Source organism: Ictalurus punctatus, chromosome 14 (assembly GCF_001660625.3).
Source record: "Ictalurus punctatus breed USDA103 chromosome 14, Coco_2.0, whole genome shotgun sequence".
In the NCBI taxonomy this organism is placed as follows: Eukaryota; Metazoa; Chordata; class Actinopteri; order Siluriformes; family Ictaluridae; genus Ictalurus; species Ictalurus punctatus.
Genome location: NC_030429.2, coordinates 14,582,440 through 14,605,085, shown reverse-complemented (window position 1 = coordinate 14,605,085; position 22,646 = coordinate 14,582,440). Strand labels below are relative to the sequence as shown.

General features: G+C 39.1%; 2 protein-coding genes across 3 annotated transcripts in view; both read right to left on the bottom strand.

Annotated features, from left to right (window-relative positions):
• Positions 1-4,280, bottom strand: part of amfra (autocrine motility factor receptor a) — an 11,519-nt gene extending 7,239 nt beyond the window's left edge. Inside the window, exons 1-6 of the mRNA XM_017485471.3 lie at positions 3,348-4,280; positions 3,155-3,247; positions 2,069-2,233; positions 1,432-1,584; positions 1,298-1,338; positions 1,028-1,160 (exon numbers count right to left, since the gene is read on the bottom strand). Of these exons, the coding sequence (XP_017340960.1) occupies positions 1,028-1,160; positions 1,298-1,338; positions 1,432-1,584; positions 2,069-2,233; positions 3,155-3,247; positions 3,348-3,575 (813 nt within the window). The 5' untranslated portion in view covers positions 3,576-4,280. The remainder of the gene's footprint in view (positions 1-1,027; positions 1,161-1,297; positions 1,339-1,431; positions 1,585-2,068; positions 2,234-3,154; positions 3,248-3,347) is intronic.
• Positions 4,281-6,719: 2,439 nt separating this feature from the next.
• On the bottom strand, positions 6,720-22,432 carry nfatc3b (nuclear factor of activated T cells 3b). 2 transcript variants are annotated; one of them, XM_017485469.3, is made up of 10 exons: positions 21,940-22,432; positions 14,835-16,011; positions 14,435-14,597; positions 12,609-12,808; positions 12,175-12,347; positions 11,371-11,511; positions 11,182-11,237; positions 10,886-11,012; positions 9,822-10,631; positions 6,720-7,466 (listed from the first exon to the last, which is right to left on the bottom strand). In XM_017485469.3, exons 1-10 carry the CDS (start codon positions 22,025-22,027, stop codon positions 7,402-7,404), a joined length of 3,000 nt encoding a protein of 999 aa, XP_017340958.1. In that variant the 5' UTR covers positions 22,028-22,432; the 3' UTR covers positions 6,720-7,401. The 2 variants fall into 2 exon arrangements, with proteins under 2 accessions (XP_017340958.1, XP_017340959.1); XM_017485470.3 differs by having other exon boundaries at positions 9,822-10,628.
• Between the last annotated feature and the right edge of the window lie 214 nt (positions 22,433-22,646).

Sequence of the window (22,646 nt, the reverse complement as noted above, 5' to 3'; positions counted from 1 at the left end):
AAACAAACAAAAAAACACCCTAGATGAGACATCAGTCCATAGCAGTACACCATGCGCGCGCACGCACACACACACACACCCCAAAGGGCAATTTATTTTATCCAATCCACCTACTGCCATGTTTAGGGAGGTAGGAAGAAATCAGAGAACCCAGAGGAAACCGATGTGGACATGGGGAGAACCATGGACAGAAGCTTCGCACAGACAGTAACCCAAGCCCAGGATCAAACTCTACCCACTGCACTACCATGCCACCCACACCTTTACCGGTTTTAGCAAAACAAAAGTTTTTTTTTTCTTCGTAGTTGCCGGTTGGAGAAGTAGGTTCAACAAAAACGATAAAAAAAAAAATATTCCTTTACTGATTTAAAAAAAAAAAAAAAAATCATTTGCTATTAAATATTTTTAAACTTAATTTTATGGTGTTGTGATGCGCCTCAATGTTGTAACTAACGGACTCATTACTCCATCGGCCTAGACACACTGGCCGAGGGCAGAATAGTTTTACTAGGTGGATAAACTTGTGCAATGACAGACGTTCTTTACAGAGTCATGAATGCACAGGCATGTGGAAACTGAGCAAAACATAGTCCAAAGTCCTGGCATATAATTCTCCTGTTATATGAACAGTCACTTTGTGATTAACCGTGTTGAGAGAAAGCTTTTACATCTGATGAGAGGGCAACACATCTCATCGCCAAAAAGTTGACCAACAAATTGGTGATTTTGGGATGAGGATGCCAACACAATGTGCTGTATGATCATAAACTCATTAATTTCCCTTTGACTGCATCAATACTCTAAGCTAACTAGCTAATGCTACATTAGCTAGTGCTCTTTAGCTCTGTCAGTTATATTTCCATGAAACCAAAGCATCACTCTGGACCTTCTACATGTCCTATGGGCTAGCTAATAAATTCATGATTTGTCCACCCCTGATGCTGAATATGGTTTATACAGGGTGGCTGCAGGTATCAAGTTAAATCAAATACCTTTAAGAGTTATGAAATGACTGTTAAAAACTCACCAGCATGTGGATGTGATGCATCAGGTCAAGGCAGAGGAGGGTGAGCTCCATAATGAAGTCAGTATAGTAGACATAGGTGCCTTTGCTCTCCCAAGTGCCTTCATGGTTCAGATCCCACAAGTGAATAGAGTACCTACAAAAAGCAATAGCAAGGCCTCAGCACTGTATTTCACTGCATGTTCAGAAACCTGAGAGCTAAACAGCTCCAGTTTCACAGCCTACAAATGACATATGCTTATATTGGATACTTAAGACAGGTGAAATGCTTACCTCGTAATAACATGTCCAGTGCGCACTGTAACAAGTAAACACTGGGGGTGGAGAAAAAGATTATATTTATTAACTAAAGGAATTAATTTTCTCTCAACTGATGTAAAGAATTACAGAAATCAAAAGTCTCTTACCTCAGCAGCCATAAAGGCAACAGTATGCATGCCATGGAGATGGCCAACAAGGCCACAGAGCACAGCTAGACCTCCACAGCACAGCAGCATGGACACCAGCAGGGCCAGCACTCGCACATGACTGCTCATGGGAGTTGTCGGAGAAAAGGACAGCTAAAAAAAACAAAGAAGAAAATTAGGACAGTGCAAGGCAGATATGGGAATGTTCATACTGGCTTCATTATACCTTTAAAAAACAAAACAAAAAACACAGAATAAATGTTTTCTTAGAAATATCAGATCAGCTTTAAGGGACAATTCAACTGGCACAAAAGAATTCAAGCCAACTAGCTGTACTTCCATCAGTTTCCACAAATAAACAGCTTCATAATAAAAAAATTCACTACTGGGATTACACACAGAACATAAAAACAAGTTAACAACATTAGGCAGGTTACAATTTCACCCATTGTGCATAGATAAAGGCCTGACATCCTGCCCTTAGTTTCCCAGTGCAACCTTTTCTTGTGTTGCAGTTTCTACCACACCAGAGTCATGATTTATGTTGGAGGTCTTCAAGAACTGGACTGAGATCTTTTTGCATAAAGGCTTAAATCCAGGCACAAAATGTTTCACTAAAAGTTCTACAACTACTCACATATTCAAAGCGATCTTTACAGAGCTGGACCATGAGATGGAGGAAGATTAGAACAGCGAACCACAAACACCACAGCACCACCTCTTCCACAGTTTGCACATTCAGCACTCCAAATATGAAGATGAATTTATAGAAGATGAAGTTCCAGAACTTGTCCTTTAAGTGCTGTCGGGGAGAAAGTAGCACAAGAGTTTATTTTTGAACAAGGGTTGATGTTACGTTTCGTAACTACCGGTGCTGAAAGCTATTTTAATGAGTGAAAGCAAGAACTCTTAATGGTAAGTGTTCTGATGGCGATAAAAGTGCATCAGTATGAAGGTTCTGCCACATGCACAAGTGCCTCAGATAAGATTTCAGAATGAAAATAAACTTAATTGGCCAAGGTCAGTCACATATATGAGGAATTTATTTTTGGTTAGATTTGGAGGTTACATAATGAGACAGGGCAAATATGCATTATGAATGCTAACAATGGTACATTTTAGGTATTACATATGGATGTCTTAAAATACAGTACTCAAAATCCAGAATTACTGATTGGCACTCCTAGTAAAAATGAGTTTATTAAAAAAAAGTTAGGGTTTTAAAAATATTATCTTAAGGGGTTTTACCTCTTTATTTACAATAAATTGAATTAGATTTCTCTCATCAATGTGAGATTACACTAATTAAACAAAAACACTAGCAATAATTCTCTAGCTAACTGTATATACCTGCAGTCTACCCAACACACACATACAGGATCTGGATTTGGCATTGGATCAGATTTGACATATTTTACAATATCATCCACTGACTCTGTATGTCATGAGCATGTGTCATGCATGTAAATGTATGAGACAACTCATTTAAAAGCATGACTCCCGCACGTGTGTGACTGTATACAACAGATACAGACCATTTAAAGGTCAGCACTGTGCAGAAAATGATGAAAAGTGGAATCAGTGAAATCCAAACACATGCATTCAATTAGTGAAATGTGCAATCATTTATTGTAGGAGCAGAATATCGAACCGGTTTCATATTTAAAGAGGATGTAAGATCCGTCAAATCTGCCTATTGGCTCAACCAAGTACTCGTCCTTACCTGTTTCTCACTGACCCTCAGAGGACCGAAAACGATGCACTGGATAATTTTGGCGATCAGCATGAGGACACAGCATGCTGTATTCACCAGAACCTGAGAAAGACACACCGTTTACTTATCATTACTTATTCTCCTGCTCATATAAAAGAATGCACATGAATAGTTGAAAAGAAAAGTGTGTAGATGCACCAACCCAAACAAACAAGCTGTCTGAGATGAGATAAGGCAGTATATCTGTGGCCACATTTCCATCACTAATGTTGTCTACAGGGTTGGTCTGAGTTTCTTCAGCAGCTGGAGTTGCAGTCTCTGTCACAGCTGTGTAGGCATTTAACAAAGTCCCAGCCAGCAGCACTGCACTCAGAGCGGTGTAAGTCTGCAAACTGGGCCAAGGAAACCTCTCCAGAAACACCAGAGGCATGGTGGCAGTGTCCAGCGTCCGAACTACGTGTCAGGTTCACAGACAGGCTGCTTTTCCCCCCACAGACTGTTTACTTAACAAGCTTTAGAGCTCGAATCAAATTAGGAAATGATACTACTGCAACCTATAAGTAGACTTAAATGGTACAAATCTAATATACTTAACTATTTAGGTGCGTGTGTGTATAAACATTTACTAAGAACCCCGGCTGGTTAAGACTCACTACGCTGCGAGTAAACGACAGACTCTTCTGCAAACATTAAGAGGTTGGAGACGGACTTAAATAATTTCACTTTTTCATTCGTGTCCGTTTTGAGTCCCATCCCTACAGGATTACACTACTGCTTTCCAAATCGATCGACACTCGTTTCAACAATGAAGGAACATGAATAGAGAACGAATATCCCCTTTGCTTCGGAGCGTTGTTCGACAGCTAGCTGTCAGGCTAACAAGCTAACTTAGGCTAACAAACTGTCCAAACGCTTCAGCTCGCTAAGATTAATGTTCTTAAGCGGATTAATATCAACTACACTGGTGAAGTGAAGGACATATCACTCTCGTGTGCCCTCTTTCGCTCGACGAAGATGTCTGAAGTATAATTTGAGACGCTCAGGACGTCAGTAGGTTGTAGTCTCTTGTTTTGTTGTTCCAGTCGTTTCTCTGGGTTTCACTGCCTTCCCCCTCGCTCACCTTTTCCGGTGCGTTTACGTCATGAACCTTCTTCCTGTGCTTACGCAAGACTGCGCGCGTGTCATGTGCTAATGTAGCTAATAAGCCATATGCAGCAATTCAACAGGTTATAATTGTTCTTGTTTGTTTGCTCCCAACAATAGCTACAGCATTTCAAATAAAACTAATTAAAACCTTTATGTTTCTACACAGATTATACCTTGCAAAAGTTATGTTTCTTTTGATAATATAGAAAAGGAAATATATTTAATGCTCCTTTATACTCCTATTTTCATGATATAGCCATGCTGAAAAAAGCAAACAATAGAAACCATCACAAAAATGGATTGCACTACATTTCCATTACAAACCATCAGTTGTTAACCAGTTAAACCATTACCATTACTGGGGTTTAATAGTATGCACTAGACATAACATGCCACCAATATAAGGCAACCAGTAGAGACCCACAGGGACCATTACAGTTTCCTGTAAAACCAATACAATTCCCATTATAACCATTGAAACCATTGCAAATTCTGTGAGGGTTTCTATCGCCTTTTTTTCCAGCAGGGAGTTCTTTATTTGTGTTACGTTATCCTGTGTATTTCTGTTTGCTCTATGTGCCGTTAGTGTGTCTGTTCGTGGTGGGATATTTTTCTGTTGTCCCCGCCCCCCCTTCTCTAGGCCCCGCCCACTGCATGCGTCACGTTCAGGCTTGCTAGTGGATGATCACGTCTTGTCCACGCCTGCTCCGGCCTTGTGCGACAGGATTGGTTGCCTGCACGTTTCCGGAAGTGTACTTAAGCTTCGTCAGTCTCTATCCCAGGGCAGAGCATTGCTTTTGCTTTGTGTTCAGTGATGCGTGCGACTTCGATTCGTGTGAAACGCTTGTGTGTATATTATTTTGTTAATTAACACACTAGTAGTCACCTCTGTAAATAGTGCACGGTTAAGAGTGGTTTGTAGGAAGTCGGCGCCATTTGTGTTGATTCTTCTATTCTCCTGGTTTTGGGCTAGCTAGGAAGTGAGAGAAGATGGTGTGTTTTTGTTTACTTTTCTTGTAGTTTAGTTAGTTTTCTTTTGGTAAAGATAGAGGATATTTTTGTTTATTATTTTGGCTTGGCCGGCTTCTGGGAGAGAAAACTGTGTATATAAAAGGTGCTCCGTCTGGAGAATAAAACAAAGTAATCGCAATCTTGGTCTCGCCAACCCTTTTTCTTTTTTTATTGTATGTTGCGGCCCAACATAGACCGGGTCATAACAATTTGCTTGTTTGTTTGTATCACTCATTAAGTGCCATGATTAAATTCAGTTTAAAAGGTGCAATAGTAGATTTTTACATTCCTTACTAGCACAAACAAACAAATAATAATTTAAGCCATAGTCTTAGCATAGTGTTTCACAAGGCTGAGGAAACCCATTTTGAAAATTGCCAGACTGCTTGTATGTCATTTGAATGTGTCCTGTCAGTCATTTTATAGACACACCCCAACTTCCCTTCACTCTGCCCCATCTCTGTCATCAAAAAACAAAACAAACACACAAAAATCTCTCTGTGCACTCTGGGCTTTGAAACACTGCTTTGGGGGAAAAAAAAAAAAAAAAAACCTTAATAGAATAAAAAGGAGTGACTTATTTCTGTCAATGGGATGAATCTGAACACAGAATTAGTGACATTGCTCCTGAACATCTGTGTTTGAATTATATAAGAAATCATTTAGATACTTTTTTGTTTTTTATTACAAAGAGAAAGGACAGTGAAGGCATCCTCATAAATCACTCTGATTTTTGTGTTTATGTAAGGAATAACTGACAATAGGCTATTGAATTATATTATAACGCTCAAGCTTTTAATTAACAATGCTAACAAGGTAATATCAGAGCTTATGATAGCTTATTACAAAGGACAGAGATGGCACTCGTAAACATAATTATTAACTGAATTTTTTGTCTTTGTAATTTTCTAACTTGGCTTTTAAGCAGTTTGCTTGAAAGTGATTTAATGACACTCCTTGCTAATGCTAACTCTAGTCAGCATGCAAACTAGTTGAACCCCTGTAGGTTCTGGGGCAGAGCTCTGTGCAAATCGGTAAGAATGGGGGGAGGGAAGGGATCAAGGAGTAAAAAAAAAAGAAAGAAAAAGTCGTTAATATCTGATTAAACTCTACTTAAGCATTCCTGTTTAAGCATTACAGGCCTAATCTTGCCAAATTTTGACAAATCTTACCCAACTTTAACTCTTCTAAAGTATAGTGACTGTAGGAGGAAAAATAAAGCTTTTTGGGGGGGACCTTGAAGCTGTGAGGCAGCAATGATTACCACAGTGCCAGCACACCTCCAGCAATAAGTAAGAAGAAAGAAAACACTTTTGAGCTTCAATTTACTAATATGTTCAGATGTCCTGTGAGTTCAAGGCCATAACTGTATATGTACACAAGGATTTTCATTGGGGAAAAAAGGTTAAACCAGGTATTATGTTCAAAGTATATAAGGACAAAATGCTTTTATTTTAAATCTTTCCACAAAACTAATATGAATTTCAATACATGTCATGTACCTTAATGTTTCATACAAATTCATAAATACAAACCTTGGTTTTGGGAAACAATCACTTAACACATAGACACATAAGTGTCTATCACTTAGTGGGTTCTTTACCTGAAAGCATTTCAAATTAATGCCATTTCTGCAACTAAGCTCTGCCAAATTACAAATAAAAACAATTCAGAAATGTGATAAACTAACACACCCAGCTGACAGTGTAACAGTCCAAATGATCCTATGCAGCTATTCTAAAATATTTTGTTTATAAAACCATATTGCATAGTTTTGAGTCTTAAATATGCTTCACAGTCAACATTTAGCAAAGAGTTGAATATTTTACACTTAAGGCACCTCAGCAAAAGACACATTAAATCCAGCAAAAGAGTCCTTAATGTTAAAAAAAAATAATAATAAAAGTCTCAGACTGAACATTCACATTTGCCAAGATAGGATATAACCTAGCATAGCTTTAAGTCATCATAGTATATAGCGATCTTCATTGACACATTCATTTATTTATTTATTCTCTTTAGTGGCAGTCAGAGTACATACGCCAAGTCCTGCATCCACAGTGCTGCATTCCTGATTTCTCAGGTATGGCTACTTTAAGCTATGAGCATCCATCCGGTGCTGAATCTGGACTCTGGAATAAGTCTCTCACTATGATCTCACTCACTGAAAAGACAGAAAAGACGTGATAATGATAATTATTAAATCTGTAAGAGATTATGGTGAATCATTTATTTTCTTTTTGGTGATTTGGTTGTGTTTTTGATGATTTGATTTTAAACAAGATAAAAATGCATTAGCAGTGAAAGGAGCTTTCAGTAGATCCTTTGCTGAGCCTAAAAAGCTGAATAATATTAAAGGATATCATGCAAGTCATGGAACGAATAAGCAACTTCAGCCTTCTACTGTGTTTATTTCAAAATACTGAAGGAGCTTTTAGTATAGACTGAACCAGACTGGGGACTGAACCACATTTACCACATTTCTACTGATAGTTAAAATGAAACCATATAGGTCTGATGTTTTTTGTATTTGTACTTCTGTACAATTTTAGAGCCTTCTCAGGGCAGTGTTGTTTATGTAGTCTCACTCACACAGTGGTTATCTCTGTATGTCTTCCTGTAACTGAGGGCAAGCACAAGTCAGAGTGCATCATATTACAGTTGCAACTTGGATATGAGGTGTAAAGACACAAGAGTTAAATATATCACTATGCTATCTTACTTTGTCGTGCTTACTGTATGACTAACTATACTACAGCCAGAATTGAGCATTGGTCTGCGATGGTTCTAAACTCAAAATTAACATGAGTCTGTTTACAACATATTGTAAAACACATACAAAGAATAAATGACAGAATATCTATTCATAAACGAATCTCAGCAAAGTACATTAGAATTACACAGTGATATCTACATAACCATACATTTGAAGTGCAGTCGTATTTTTTTTTTTTCAGTAAAAGATCGTGAGAGACGATGAAACACAACACACACTCGGGCTTACACATGTGCTTACTTGCAATGAAAGGGGCTACGATAAGGAACAACAGTACTCAGTCATCGGGGGGCACAAACAGTTCACTGCACCTGTCCTCCCCAACACAGTTAAATGAAGCTGAAGCATAGTGGCAGAAGGCCAGGTAGAGTGGGTAGGTGTATATTTCTGTTTACATACAGCAATAAGCAATAAGGGGACAGGGAGGATGCATCTTACAGAATTATGTCTGTATTAATTAAACTACCGCAAACAGATTGCATGTTTGTGATTACTCCTAGTCATAAATGTACCTGTAATCAAAGTCACAGATGGAAAAAAAGATGAGTGAAGAAAATATGTAAGGACATTATTTTGGTATACGCCACTCAAATAGATAAGGAGGAATAAGCATTGTATGACCCATGTTTATCTCTACAGTGCCATAACAGTTGTACATCAGTAACTACAGAAGTGGATAAGTGCTATATGTAGTATATTTAGCTCACAGTGACTCGATGCAATACATGGAGTATTGGTATAAAGGCATATATCATTCCCACCATGCTGCAGGGCTGGAGACTATAATTAGGTGCAAACCAAACAGGTTTCCACACACTGGGGGTGGCAGCTGTCTTTGCTTGAGTGTAAACAAACACAAGCATATGGCCTATCTTTTAGAACAATGGGTGGATATGAATTTGTATGAACACATGTCCCAGTCCAGAAATCGTTGCTGTAATAACCTGCCGCACAGATCTCATTGAACTACAGTGAGGACCAAGAAAAACCACCCAATGTTCTCTCACATCACTCAAGTTATTTCCTCCACCATCTTCCTGTAGCTGCCCGCATCAGACTTAAAACACTGATGCTTGTCTACAAAGCCAAAAACAGACCAGTTCCCACTAGGCAGAGGATTTATGTCGCTTTTGTGCATTCAAGCTACAAAGTGGGGGGAAAAAACATGGATGCCCCCATGTTCGTGTTTTGTTAGCAACATCTAACCAGCTAACTGTGATGAGTGATGTACAGTATATTTGACTCATCAAAACATGTATCTCTATAGTGAATCTTAGAAATTTAACAAGCTAATAGTGTCTGTATGTTGATCAATCTACAGCTAATACTTGTGTATACAGCATAACTCATTTAAAGTTAAGAAGTGTTTTGTTTACTGTTTACTGTTTACTTGATTTGATGTCACTTGTTGAACTTGGGGTGGAGGACACTGTCCTGAGTTCCTGAGTAGGAAAACTGTGTTGAGGGGTCATTTGGTTTTTCCTAGTCAGAGGTAGGAAATTATGACCTTTAGTCAAATGCAGCATAACTTCTGCCTAATAAAGTTTTTATCTTATTAGTATTCCAACACCCTGATCCTATTTTTACTAGCATGAGGATATGTTTTTGATGGAGACAACCCAGTACTTCTGTGTAAGTCGCTCTAGATAAGAGTGTCTACCAAATTCTGAAATGTAATGTAAAATGTAAGTAAATGAAAATATAATAAATAACCTGCACCTTACTAGAATACTAGATTCATACCATCATCAAGAGTGATATCCTCCAGCCCGATGGATTGGAAGGTGAGCTCCTTCTCCTTCTCCGGTTCCTGTTTAATGTTAAGCCTCTGTCCATCCATGGAGTGGTTTGATGAAGCTCCAGCTCCCGAAGAGCTTATGGTTCCACTTGTACCAGTTGGGGAAAGGGATGCATTAGATTTTGGGTTTACAAGAGCCTCTCTGTTCAAGTGTGAGGTAGAAGGCACTATGGTGGAGGCAAGAACCTCCAGAGAGGACGAGGATTTTGGAAACATGACCAGCTCTTCAGAATCACGAGCAGATCGATAGTTATTGAGGCTATTTGGATCACACTGGTTTGTCCCTGAGGTAGGGCTGAGGTAGCCCTCGTTATGCCTCTGATCAGAGACTTGATTCAAGCTATGAACACCTCCAGGAGTGTTTTGATACCCAATTCCTAGTACAGAGCTCACATTCTCAGACATAACAGCTGATGGTCTGCCTCCTTGCATTGATGCAACATCACAGGGAAGACTAAGCTGTCCATTGTAAGAGAGGTTTTGCTGAGGTCCTTGATATGAGGAGGGCTTAACAAAAGCCACTGATGATGGGTGTAATATTGGGTGAAGCCCAGCTGTATCACTGAGGCTGCCATCTGGAGGATGATGTCGACTGAGATAGGGAGAACCCATGGGAGAGAAGCTACGCTGAGTGGAGGATGGAACACAAACTGGGCCTGCAGAGTAGAGCCACTGCTCCAGAGGGCTGAAGTGCTCTGCTTGGTCACAGATTGTAGTATCTTCAACACGGTCATATTCCTGCTTGACCTGCACTGCTTAAAAAGACAAAGTCTTGTTAATATAGGAAAGTCAGATGTGAACATAACTCATTTTCCCAATACAATATTCAACAAAATAAAGCCTTGATTTCCTAAACAGCTCAGTGCTAAAAAAAAACAACAACAACAAAAAGACAAATTCTAACTGATCTAGTCAACATTAACATAATTACTATTCTTTGCATTACATCTTTCTACAATAAAGCAAAACTTTTATCTCAGTCTTATATACATGTTTATTGTGCTTTTACCTGGGACATAAGTAAAGCGTTGCATAAGGCTCCTCTTCCTTTTCCCATTGCTGATGTAAAACTGTACCTGTACAGACGACCCCAAGATCCTCTTACGATATGGAGGGATTTTCACCACAATGCTAGTCTACAAAGGCAAATAATTATTTTTAAAAGGCCATCCTTATTTTACTTATACATACGTATAAATAATAATAATCATTATCTGAATATACATTTGTACTTTTGTGATAAAAAAATATACAAAAATCTATTCAATGTGAAAAAACTGTTAAAAAAAACTTGGAGAAACATACATCTCTACTCTTTTCATGAACTGTTTTTGCATCCACTTCCCACTGAGTTCGACCATCTGAAATAAACAATAAAACAGAAAGTTCTTTGGGTGAAAAGAAGGGTTTGAATGAGATGAGAAACACTTGCTCTAAGAACACCAAATCTTTTCATAAATCATTTAGGCAGGCAGCTCTGTGGATGCCTCTTACCATGGCCTTTTTCCAGGAAGATGACCTTTGACTCTGGGGTGATGTTTGGGCCGGTGATCAGCAGCTCCTGGCCTCCCATCACAGAGTCACAGGTAGGGCTGAATGTCTCTATCTGAGGAAGCTCCTGGGCTGAGCGCTGGGCTGAAAAATAAACGACACCAGAGGAACGTGAGAAAAATGTGACTATGATTCATCATAGCATTATTATTGTTTATATGGATCCTCATTATACGTTCTGTTATGTAAGGAATGCGAAAACATGAAGTGTTTTATTTGATCATTTTATAGTAACATTTAGTAGCATGCAAAAAAAAAAAAAACACGCAATTTGTCATGTTACTGAGAAACAGGAAGTGCATATTCCACTGTCCTGAAGACTCTCCCATCGCAAAAATGTTGACCCTTACAAAGTGCTGATACCTGACACTCCTTCCATAAATATCAAATAAGTGTCTCCTCACAGAAAATATCATTATTAATGATCATACATTTTTATTTGTTAAATAACAGGGTTTTTAAAAAAACGTTTATTACTAGTCTTATTATATGTAGTGTCTGCCATACAAGTTGCTGTGAATGAGCTGCTTATTATAAAAATAATAACACATTAGAACAAGGACATTAATATAAACCTTTGATTTGAACTACAGCTGGCACTACTGTCAGAGTTGCTGTTATAGAAAATTAACTAATACTTTCTGACCAATTCAACAGCACTGTTGTATAATATATTACTGCACATATACCAACTTCTGACTTCATTTTATCTCCAGCTTTTTGTTTTGATTAACAGTATATACTCACAACACTCTATAGGGATGGAGGCCACTTGCAGCGAGAGCACTTTTCCGTTGGCCTGGGGAATGTGCACACGGAACGCAGCTCGCACACGTGTGTTCTTGCGCCCGATGTCGGTTTCCCCCTTCCGCAACTCAATGTCAGAATTTCTGAGCTTCAGAATCCCAGCACAGTCAATACTGCAAGGGAAACATCAAATTCATTCCACAAAACAATGAGGAAAATCACCAAAGAGCACTTGATCAGTCATCAGAAATGGCACAAGCTGCCTACATAGCATGCTTATTAACCCTTATTAACCATCTGTACATCCTAGACCATTTATGAAGACAAAAAGGCATAGGAGAACTAGCCCTATAAATCACTGAAAATTAAATAAAGTATTTTAGAACTTTGCAAAAGAAGGGTAAATGTAACTCATCAGTGTTTATGACAAGTACCTGGCAGACATGTTGTTTTCAGGAAGAAGAGGAATCTCTAGGATTTTGGTGCTGCCGATCACCATCTCCTGGCTCGGAGTGGCTACAGTCTTTCCTGTTATCCTGTGCACCTGATAAAATGCATGTGGTTTCACATGACGATCATCGGCTGTCCCAATGAACATCTGCAGGGTGACTGGTTTCTCATTGTACCCAAATAGCTGTCAACAATTCAGAAAAGAAAACTTGATTAAAAATATAAATTCCCAACTACTGCGGCTGAATTGAAAACACCATTAAAATTTTACCATTTGGACCATGTACTGCGATAAACACCATTTGTGCTGAATAATAAAAAGTTGTGCTGAAAAGTTTTGCTGACCTGTTATGATAAAAGCAAATGATAAAAAAATATATAATACTAATATTAAATACTCATTTAGTGAGCCGTTATGCAGGTGCAGTGCATTCCTTAACCATGAGAACAAGCACAGACAGGCCACACTAAATAAAATTGAAGGGTAATATTACAAATGAATGTTAAAAGCGCAGCTTATCTAAGTCATCATCTGTTCCACCATTGGATCTTAGGTAACCGATGTAAACAAACTCATCAACAAATACAACATTAACTGTTCTTGGGAACAAAGTAAAAATAGCTGAATTAGGCTACATCAGATGGTGGGTGTATAATTCAGTGGCTGTATGAACATGAACAGACTACAGTGCTCCAATAAAAGCAAAAAATTGGGAACTTGGATACATAAATGAAGTTGATAAAATGAAAATGAAGAGCTGCAGCTTCTGTCATGATTTATGCAGTGAGGTTAGGTAGAGATTTAAGCATAAGATAAAAGCCAGATAATGTCAGATAAGAATCCAAACAAGAACAAACACTTAAAATGAATGAATAAATAAATAAATAAATAAATAAATAAAATAAAATAAAACAATAATATTTCAATTCTGTATTATACTCTGTCACGAAAGCATTTAGTGCAGAACACAGTGGAACATATAAGCTCTACTCCAATAAACCTCAATACATTATTGCCGTTGATATTGTCCAGTAGAGTATCAGTCATCTCAATGATCTGAATCACAAAACACAGATAGAGAGATAGAGAGATAGATAGAGAGATAGATAGATAGATAGATAGATAGATAGATAGATAGATAGATAATTTTATTTGTCCTCAAAGAGTAAATTTGTCTCCATCATGGGTGCGTAGAAAAACAAACACAAGAACACCATACATATTAACCATCAAAAACAATCACAAACATAGAGGGGAGAAGGGGACAAAAGAAAACATCAGGATCATTCAACAAATGCCAGAGCATAAGATAGCATCACAATGGCTGATTACCTATGTGTTTAACGTTTGTATAGCCATAGGAACAAAACTCCTACCATAGCTGGTCTTTCTGCACATTGGTAGTCTATACCTGTGGCCAGAGGGAAGGGGGTTGAAATATTGATAAAGTGGGTGGTCTGGATCATGTAGTATGACATACAGTTTGAGAGTGTTTACACGCCATTTTACCAACTTCAGCCCATGTTTGCACCAGTTTGACCAGAGACCTTTAAGTGGCAATAGCACTGTGACCTGTGTATGCCATGCTGTATTTACATCTATTTGCATGTATTTACCTACAGTGCCTGGCACATTGTTTGATTGTGGCTAATAAAGATAACCTCTGAAATATGAACTGGTAACCTTAGTAGGTCTTATCCAATAGACCTTCTTATGTGCTTAGAAGAAGATACAAACCATTTCTGGCCCATTTCTGGCATAGTAGTTTAGATCAGTCATATAGTATTCATACCTTGCATTCAGTCATACCTTCACAATAGGGTGTCTTCCACATGCTGATTTAATGGCTCCTCGACTGCCCTCTGTCTCATAGTGGGCTCTGTGGTGGGGTCTGGGTTGAACCTCCAACTTTAGCTCACACTGCCCATACTGGCTGGGCAGTGAACAGTCCAGTGAGGGTAAAGATGTGGACCTAAGAAACATATGCATAGAAGTAGGCTGAGCCACAAAAAGGTATTCAGATGATGTGGTGAACGCTAGAGAGGAAAAGTCGAACTATAATATTTCAGAACACTATTCTGTACATAACAGATTTCATCAGTATAATGATTAGTGTTTTAATCCAGTGTTTTATTACATAACCCATAAGTCATTTTTATCTTAAAATCAAATAAAATAAAGCTGTGAACATAACATTTAAACGGTTTACCTGAACAAAGGATTGTGTGATTGTTTAGGTTTTCCCCAAGTAAAAGGTGTAGGGACCGACAAGTAGTGTTCCACTATGTCTTCTTTCTTCATTGGTGGCAGTGACACTTCTATATTTGAATCCAGCGAGGGGGACACAAGGCTATTCTCCTCAAGCCCTGAATCCCCAGGCAACACGGCCATACAATCCTGACTGTGGTTACTCTGAAAAGTCCGTCTGGTTTTAGAGGGGATGTCCATGTCAGGTGCACAGGCCTGGAAGGTGCCAGCCATCATGGAAGTACTTCCCAACCATGTCTCATCAGTCACACTGCCTCGTGGAGAATGAGACGGGCTCGGGGTGGGAGAGAAATGAGGTGAGGACGAGCCTTGTATACCATCGGTGCTGGAATATGGGCGCTTCCCATATGGCGAAGTGGGACGAGAAGAGGGTTTTGAGGAGGATGACGAGTGCGGCCGGGCACTGAGCCAGGTGTCCTCGTTAACACTAGTGCGAGGTGACTGATAAGGTGAATGATGGGGCGACAGTGAATGAGAGTAGGGGCGCTGCTGTTGATGATAACGAGACCAAGGGTCCTCAGTGTATGCACAGGATGGAGAGCCAAATGGCGACACCATAGGAGACACCTGTGGTGATACCTGGGGTGAGGCGAGAGGAGAGGGCAGAGGAGAGCCCTGCGGTGACACGAGTGGCGATGTAAACCTGAAACTCGCTGTTGCTTCAGTCAGCTCAGCTTCCACGTCATCATAAACATGGGAGAAAGACTCACAGGAGGAGGCGTCTGAGAGCCAGCTGCGGGACGACAAGCTACTGCAGGGACTCGGGCACAATGCCGAGGTGTCTCTATAGGACACATCTAGAGGTAAATACAGCTGGTCTCTGGATGTTAAAGGACCAGAGGCTCCTTCTTGCTCTAAATGGACCCTGTGTTGCTGGGCACCCAGATCTTGTTGGCAGGTCGTCGGGATGGAAGTGATCTGAATGCTGGGGCAATCAAACACACGGCTTGGAGAATCTACAGGATTGGAGCCAGAGCTCGAAGCAGCATAGTTGCTGGTAAGAGGGCCTTGGGGGTGTGATGATTGGGTGACATATTGCACCTCTGGATGCCGCTGGAAAACAGGCTGTTGGAGTGTAGTTAAGTGGTAGTAGGTCGGGCCATTATCTGCATGGACATCTACAGCAACAAGAGAAAACGGGTGTTAATTGTGCATTAGTGCACTGGTTATAGGCTATTTATGGCTTCGAATAGAATGATGATACGTAGAAGAAATGAGATACACTATCTTGGCCAGTCTTAGAAGTTATGAACTTTACAAGGAGTAAATTTAACAAATATTATCCCAAATACTTTTATGTCCATTACAAAAAAGCAGGTAGCCTTCTTTTAATGGCCACTTGGATACTAGCAATTTATCATGAGTATCTCTTATTAAGCCAATACACAAGTGAGCAAACTAAGTGCTGTCAACAGCGCAACAGCAGTTTACTATAAATAACACCACACACATACACATACACACACACACACACACACTGTAAAGTAGGAGTGCATAACTCCAGTCAAGGTGGGCTAGAAGCCAAAAGTGTTTTATGATTTTCTTTCCGCAGACACCTGGGAAAATCACCAAACATTGCTATGGTTCGGCTCTCCAGGACTAAAGGTGGTCGTACTGTAGAGAAAAGGGCTCTGAAAAAAAATACTCTCATAATGCTGCAGCAAGTGTATTTCAGAAGTGAAAGCCCCTTTAACAGCCACCACACCTGCACTTGTGTTTGCGATGATATCTCACATTTGACATGTCTGTATTATGCAAAGCCACAGTATTTGAAAGGTTTTTCACAAGGAAAAGGTCATTCATATTCACACACACACACACACACACACACACACACACACACACACACACACACACACACACACACAGAGAGTACTGTGCAAAAGTCTTAGGCATCCTATTTTTTTTTTTAGTACAAACTTTGTTATAAATTTTTATTTTATGACTTCTACGTTATCCAGTCAGTACAAAAACATTTCAGATTTCCAAACATTAGTTTTCAAGCACAAAATTAAATGTTACAGAAAAATGTTTGCATGTCAGTAAAGAAACTAGTGATGGGAAGTTCGGATCATTTTACTGACTCGGATCTTTGAATCTCGTTCACCAAAATGAACAAATCTTTTTTTGAGTCATTTCGTTCATTTCAGCAGAATATAATTCAAATGTTACATTTTAAATTCCCCAACACATCTAGTACTTACGCAAATGTTGATCAAATTTGGAATGAAAAATAAACTATAGGCTAATGCAACTGAGGCCGAATTATGAGAAACAGAAATGATTAATTAATAGCTTAACTCCTGAGCCGAGTCACTTTGTCATGTCTCATTTGTCACGTCTGTTCCCTGGAAACATAAATGATTAGTTCACGTCTCGAGTCTTCGGGTTTGAGTAATAATAATTTTAAAAAATTAATTAAATTAAACTAATAATTTCTGATTCCGGTATTGCACTTTGCATTGCCTATGGGGCGGTCACGGAATGAACGAATTACTCGAACCCGAAGATTTGAGAGGTGAACTAATCATTTCTGTTTACTGTACAGAACATATGGGGATGTTGTAGCACATATGTGGTCAATACAAAATGAACAAATCGCTCTCTGAGACAACTCTCTGTTCCTGAGTCATATTAAAGATTCATTCAAAATGAACGAATCGTTCATGAATGACACATCACTAAAAGATGACAGCATATTAAGTGGTAAGAGACACTTTGCAGCCAAAAATAATAATGAAATTTGCTGGATCTGCTGCAAAAATAAGAAGCAAGTGCGACAAGCAAAGTCTCCAGAATAAACCTGGCTGGTTCTGCAAGATGCTCAGTAAAACTTACAGCTCATTTCCTTATAAAACTTCACTAATTCTACCTGAGACGTCTTTTTTTAAAGCAAAGGGTCATCACATGAAATATTGTCTTTGTTTCATTTATTATTGTTCACTGCTCTTTATCATATTTTTTTAAATGGAGAAACAATTAATTTCATTACTTTTTAAGGCATCTTCGCTCTATAGCATTTCATTGCATATATATATATATATATATATATATATATATATATATATATATATATATATATATATATATATATATATATATATACACACACACACACACACACACACACACACACACATACAGGTGCAATCAAAATTATTCAATCGTCATTGCAAATCAGGTTTATTGTCAATATTTACAGACCTTCAGCTGTTTGCAATGAACAAATGAAACAAAAGCAATTGAAACAGTTCAACACACGAGTGCTTCAAGTGGTTTCTCCAAATTCAACTGAACATGCAACTTATAATGATTTCTCCAGTTTCAAAATTAATTCAACCTCCTCAATAGAATCCCTCACAAGACAAATGTGTAAAATAGGTGTTGTCTCAAGCACACCTGAAGCAATTAATCAAGGGCTTCATTAGTTGCACCAGGTGTGCTTGAGCTGGAACACAAGAAATACCTGAATTGGCTAGGGGCAGAAAATACATTAAATACCTGGTCGGGGCAGAAAAAGGAAGCTATCAATGGTTGCAACCAGATTTCTGAGAAGGCAGGTTGTGAAAAACCTTCGAGTGACTGCAAAAGACCTGCAGCAAGACTTGGTGGCAACAGGCAATGAGGTTTCAGTGAGCACAGTAAGCTGCGTACTAAACGCAGAAGGTTTCTATGACAGAACTCCAAGACGTACACCACTACTGACCCAAAAGCATAGGAAAAGTCACCTCAAAAACATACAAATAAGCCACAGAACTTTTGGGATACTGTTCTGTGGAATGATGAAACAAAACTGGAACTTTTCATCACAATGGATCAGCAGTATGTCTGGAGGAAGAAGAATGAAGAACACTCTGTCCACAGTCAAGCATGGTGGTGGCTCAGTGATGCTCTGGGGCTGCTTTGAATGCTCTGGCACTGGAAACCTGCAGTGTGTGGAAGGCAAGATGGAGTCACTGAAACATCAGGAAATCCTAGGAGAGAACATCATGCAAGCTGAAGCTTGGGCATCATTGGACCTTCCAAAAGGACAATAATCCCAAACCTACCTCAAATTCCACCAAGGCTTGGTTGCAGTAGAAATCCTGGCAGATTCTACAGGACCATCACAGTCACCTGACTTGAACCCCATAGAAAATCTCTGGTGGGATTTGAAGAAGGCGGTTCCAGCACACAAACCCAAGAATATTACTGAACTGGAGGCCATTGTGCATGAGGAATGGCTAAGATTCCTTAGGAACGCTGCAGAAGTACTAAAGATGCTTGCCTTGAAGGGGTTGAATAATATTGAAACTGGAGAAGTCAATATAAGTTGCCTTTTCAGTTGATTTTGGGGAAACCACTTGAAGCATTTGTTGTGTTGAACTATTTCAATTACTTTTATTTGTTCTTTGCAAACAGCTGAAAGTCTGTAAATTTTGACAATAAACCTGATTTGCAATGGGGGTTGATAATTTTGATTGCAACTGTACACATACACAGTCCCCTCTGAAACTATTGGAACAGCGAGGTTAATTAATTTGTTTGTGCAATACACCAAAGACTTTTGGGTTTGAGATCAAAATATATGAGTTAAGAATTTAGGATTTTAACTTTTATTTAATGATGTTTACATCTAGGTTCATATATGGAACGATAGTCTTAAAGTAAGTTAAAGTAAATAACACTTAATATTTGGTTGCATATCCTTTGCTTGCAACAACTACATCAAGCCTTTGACCCACTGACATCAAATTGTTTTCAAAGGCTTGTACTGCATATTCTTTCAGTTGTTGTTTGTTTTGGGGGTTTGTTTTTGGTCAGTCTCCTCTTGAGGAGGTAAATACATGCTCAATTGGGTTAAGGTCTGGTGATTGACTGGGCCTGTCTAACCTTCCACTTTTCCCCTTGATGAAGTCATGTTGTGTTGGCAGTGCTTTCTGGATCATTGTCTTGTTATATGATGAAGTTCCTCACAATTATATTGGATGCATTTCTCTGAAAATTGTAAGACAGATTATTCCTGTAGACTTCTGAATTCATTGTGATGCAAGTATCATGAGTTACATAATCAATAAAGATTAGTGAGCCTGTTCCAGAAGCAGTCATGCAAGCCATGACACTACCTTCACCATGCTTGACTGATGAGATTTTATGTTTTGGACTATGAGCAGATACGAATGCTGGATTGTGATACCTTCACACCTGCCCTGTGGAGGTTGTTAGTGATCTCATTGACTGTTGTTTTTAAATGCTGTTGTTTTTCTCAGCTGACCTGTTCCATGTCTGGTTGTTAGTACACCGGTGGTTTCTTTCTTTTTCAGGACATTCCAAGTTGTTGTACTGGCTATGCATTGACTTTCACTCTTTTCTCAGCTACAAAAATGGCTTGCTTTTCTCCCATATACAGCTCTCTGGTCTTCATGTTGGTTTATTCTTTTTAACAACAAATTATGTCTTCACAGGTGAAACCCATGGCTCAAACCAAGAGTAGACATTCAGGGCTATTAATTATTTAAAATTTTAATTTAACAGGACACACCTGGGCAACAAGAAACACCTGTCAGTTATGTGTTCCAATACTTTTGATCACTTGGGGGAAAATGGGTGGGTTCAAACAAAATGTGTATTTGGATGTAAATATGAGGAAATTAAAGCTGAAATTCTGATCTTTCGTTTCATATCATATTCACAGAGAGAAAGAGAGAGAGAGAGAGAGAGAGAGAGAGAGAGAGAGAGAGAGAGAGAGAGAGACTTTTTCCCAAGGGACAAATCGTTTTTATAGTAGGAAATCTCAATTTTTAAAGGAAAGGAATCTCAATCTTATGCAATCATTCATTTATCTTCAGTTCGTGCTTTATCCTGGTCATCCATCACCTATCCTGGGAATGCTGGATGTGAGACACTAGTCCATCACAGGGCATCATTCACACATCCATTCACACCTAGGGGCAATTTAGAGTAACCAAATCGCTTGGGAAACTGGAGAACCTGGAGGAAACCCACACGTACACCGGGGGATCATGTGAAACTCCACACAGACAGTAACCTGAGCTCAGGATCAAACTGAATTATCATCATCATCATTATTATTATTATTATTGTTGTTGTTGTTGTTGTTTTTACTATTATTGTCAGCAATTTTCAGATATAAGTGAGACCACTGATTGTGAAAATGATGACCAGTGTTTCGTAAACTACAGCCAGACTGTGAGCAAATGTATTTACTTACTTACTATCACATTGTCACAGCTGAGCGAACTAGGACCAATGATTGTTAGTGATGATTTAATTGTAGTTATAGAGTTATAAACCTAAATGACTTCTCTTGAACAGGTTAGTAATTATGCCAGTATAAATAATGTCAATATTTTAATCTAACTACAGGTTTAATAAAAACCTATGGAGGAAAACATCACTATTAAGATCACACAAACAGGATTCAAATCCACATTTGATAATAATGCAGTTGTTTCGGGGGGTTCTGGGGATTCAGGATTAAAATGCACCAATAAATAAATGTACATTTTAAATCTGATGCAAAATTGTTACAAAATACTCTGCAGTCTACAAAAAAAATGCTTGTTTCTTGACTCAGCTTGAAGTGGAATAAAGTTCTTTTTTGTCATCTATATCACGAATCCTGCTCATAAAGCTGCAGCAAGTGTATTTTTTTTTTACCACTAATATGTAGTCTGTCCTTCAGCATTCAGCTGTTACTGAATATTAATGTAGTATTTACAGTAACAAACCTGCTCTGTGGAAACCATAACTACACGTTGTACATAAATAAATAAGCGGAAGTCTGTTTAAAAAAAGGGGGAACTGGCAGACTTGGTGCCCTGCTGTAGCCACTGAACCGACTGGTTAAACACAGAAGCTTTTCATGATTCAAAGTGAAACTCTAACGCACGTCTTCCTCTCTAAGTGTTGCACAGCTGGCGGTGAAGGAAGGAAACGGCTGCACGTTCAGCATGGTGTTTTTTTTTTTCTTTCATCAGAAATCTCATTAATGCCTTAGTAGTAATGAGTCATTTATGGATAAGTTGTAGGACTAATGCACTAACCTGTGTGGCCTGAGGCCGTCGCTTGACTGTCCTCCCCAAAAGTCAGTCTGAAATCGAGCTCCTCGCCTCCGTACTTCGCAGCAGTCATTGCATCTGAACTCGAGCTCGCGTTATTTAAAAAAATGTCTTCTTAATGCTATCTTATCTACTTGATCAAATCAGCATAATGCAGACTTGCTACAGCAGGCCGATGCCAACTTTCTAAAGTGTACTTTGGGTTACGCGGTGCCAGTTCGCAAACCCGGAACACTCTCCCAAAACGCCCGTCGGGGGCCAATCCGCGAACATTTGCTCCAGAAATTTTAGTCTACAGTCCGTACCGCCCGTTTAAAACTGGACGCGAGGATCTCAGGTTGGCTTCTGAAAGCCTCTAAATATTCGCATGACACACAACATTAGCAAAACTTCTCTACTACACACTCGCGAGGGCGCTCCGCCGCCGCGCGTGACGTCAGCACGTTTGACAGACAACAAACTCGGGAAGGAAACAAACAGCCGCACGCGCTGCGTCCGAAACCATACATTACACCCTGCTGAACAACACACACACACACACTCTCTCTATATTGTTGCAAGGCGATTACTATCACAATGTCTCTGACTACAGTTCAGGATGTATAAGTGGGAAGTGCAAAACAACTGAGCATGAAAAAAGCCCTAACCGTATCTTTAACATGTTTTAGTACAATGAGAATAAGGCCATAGGT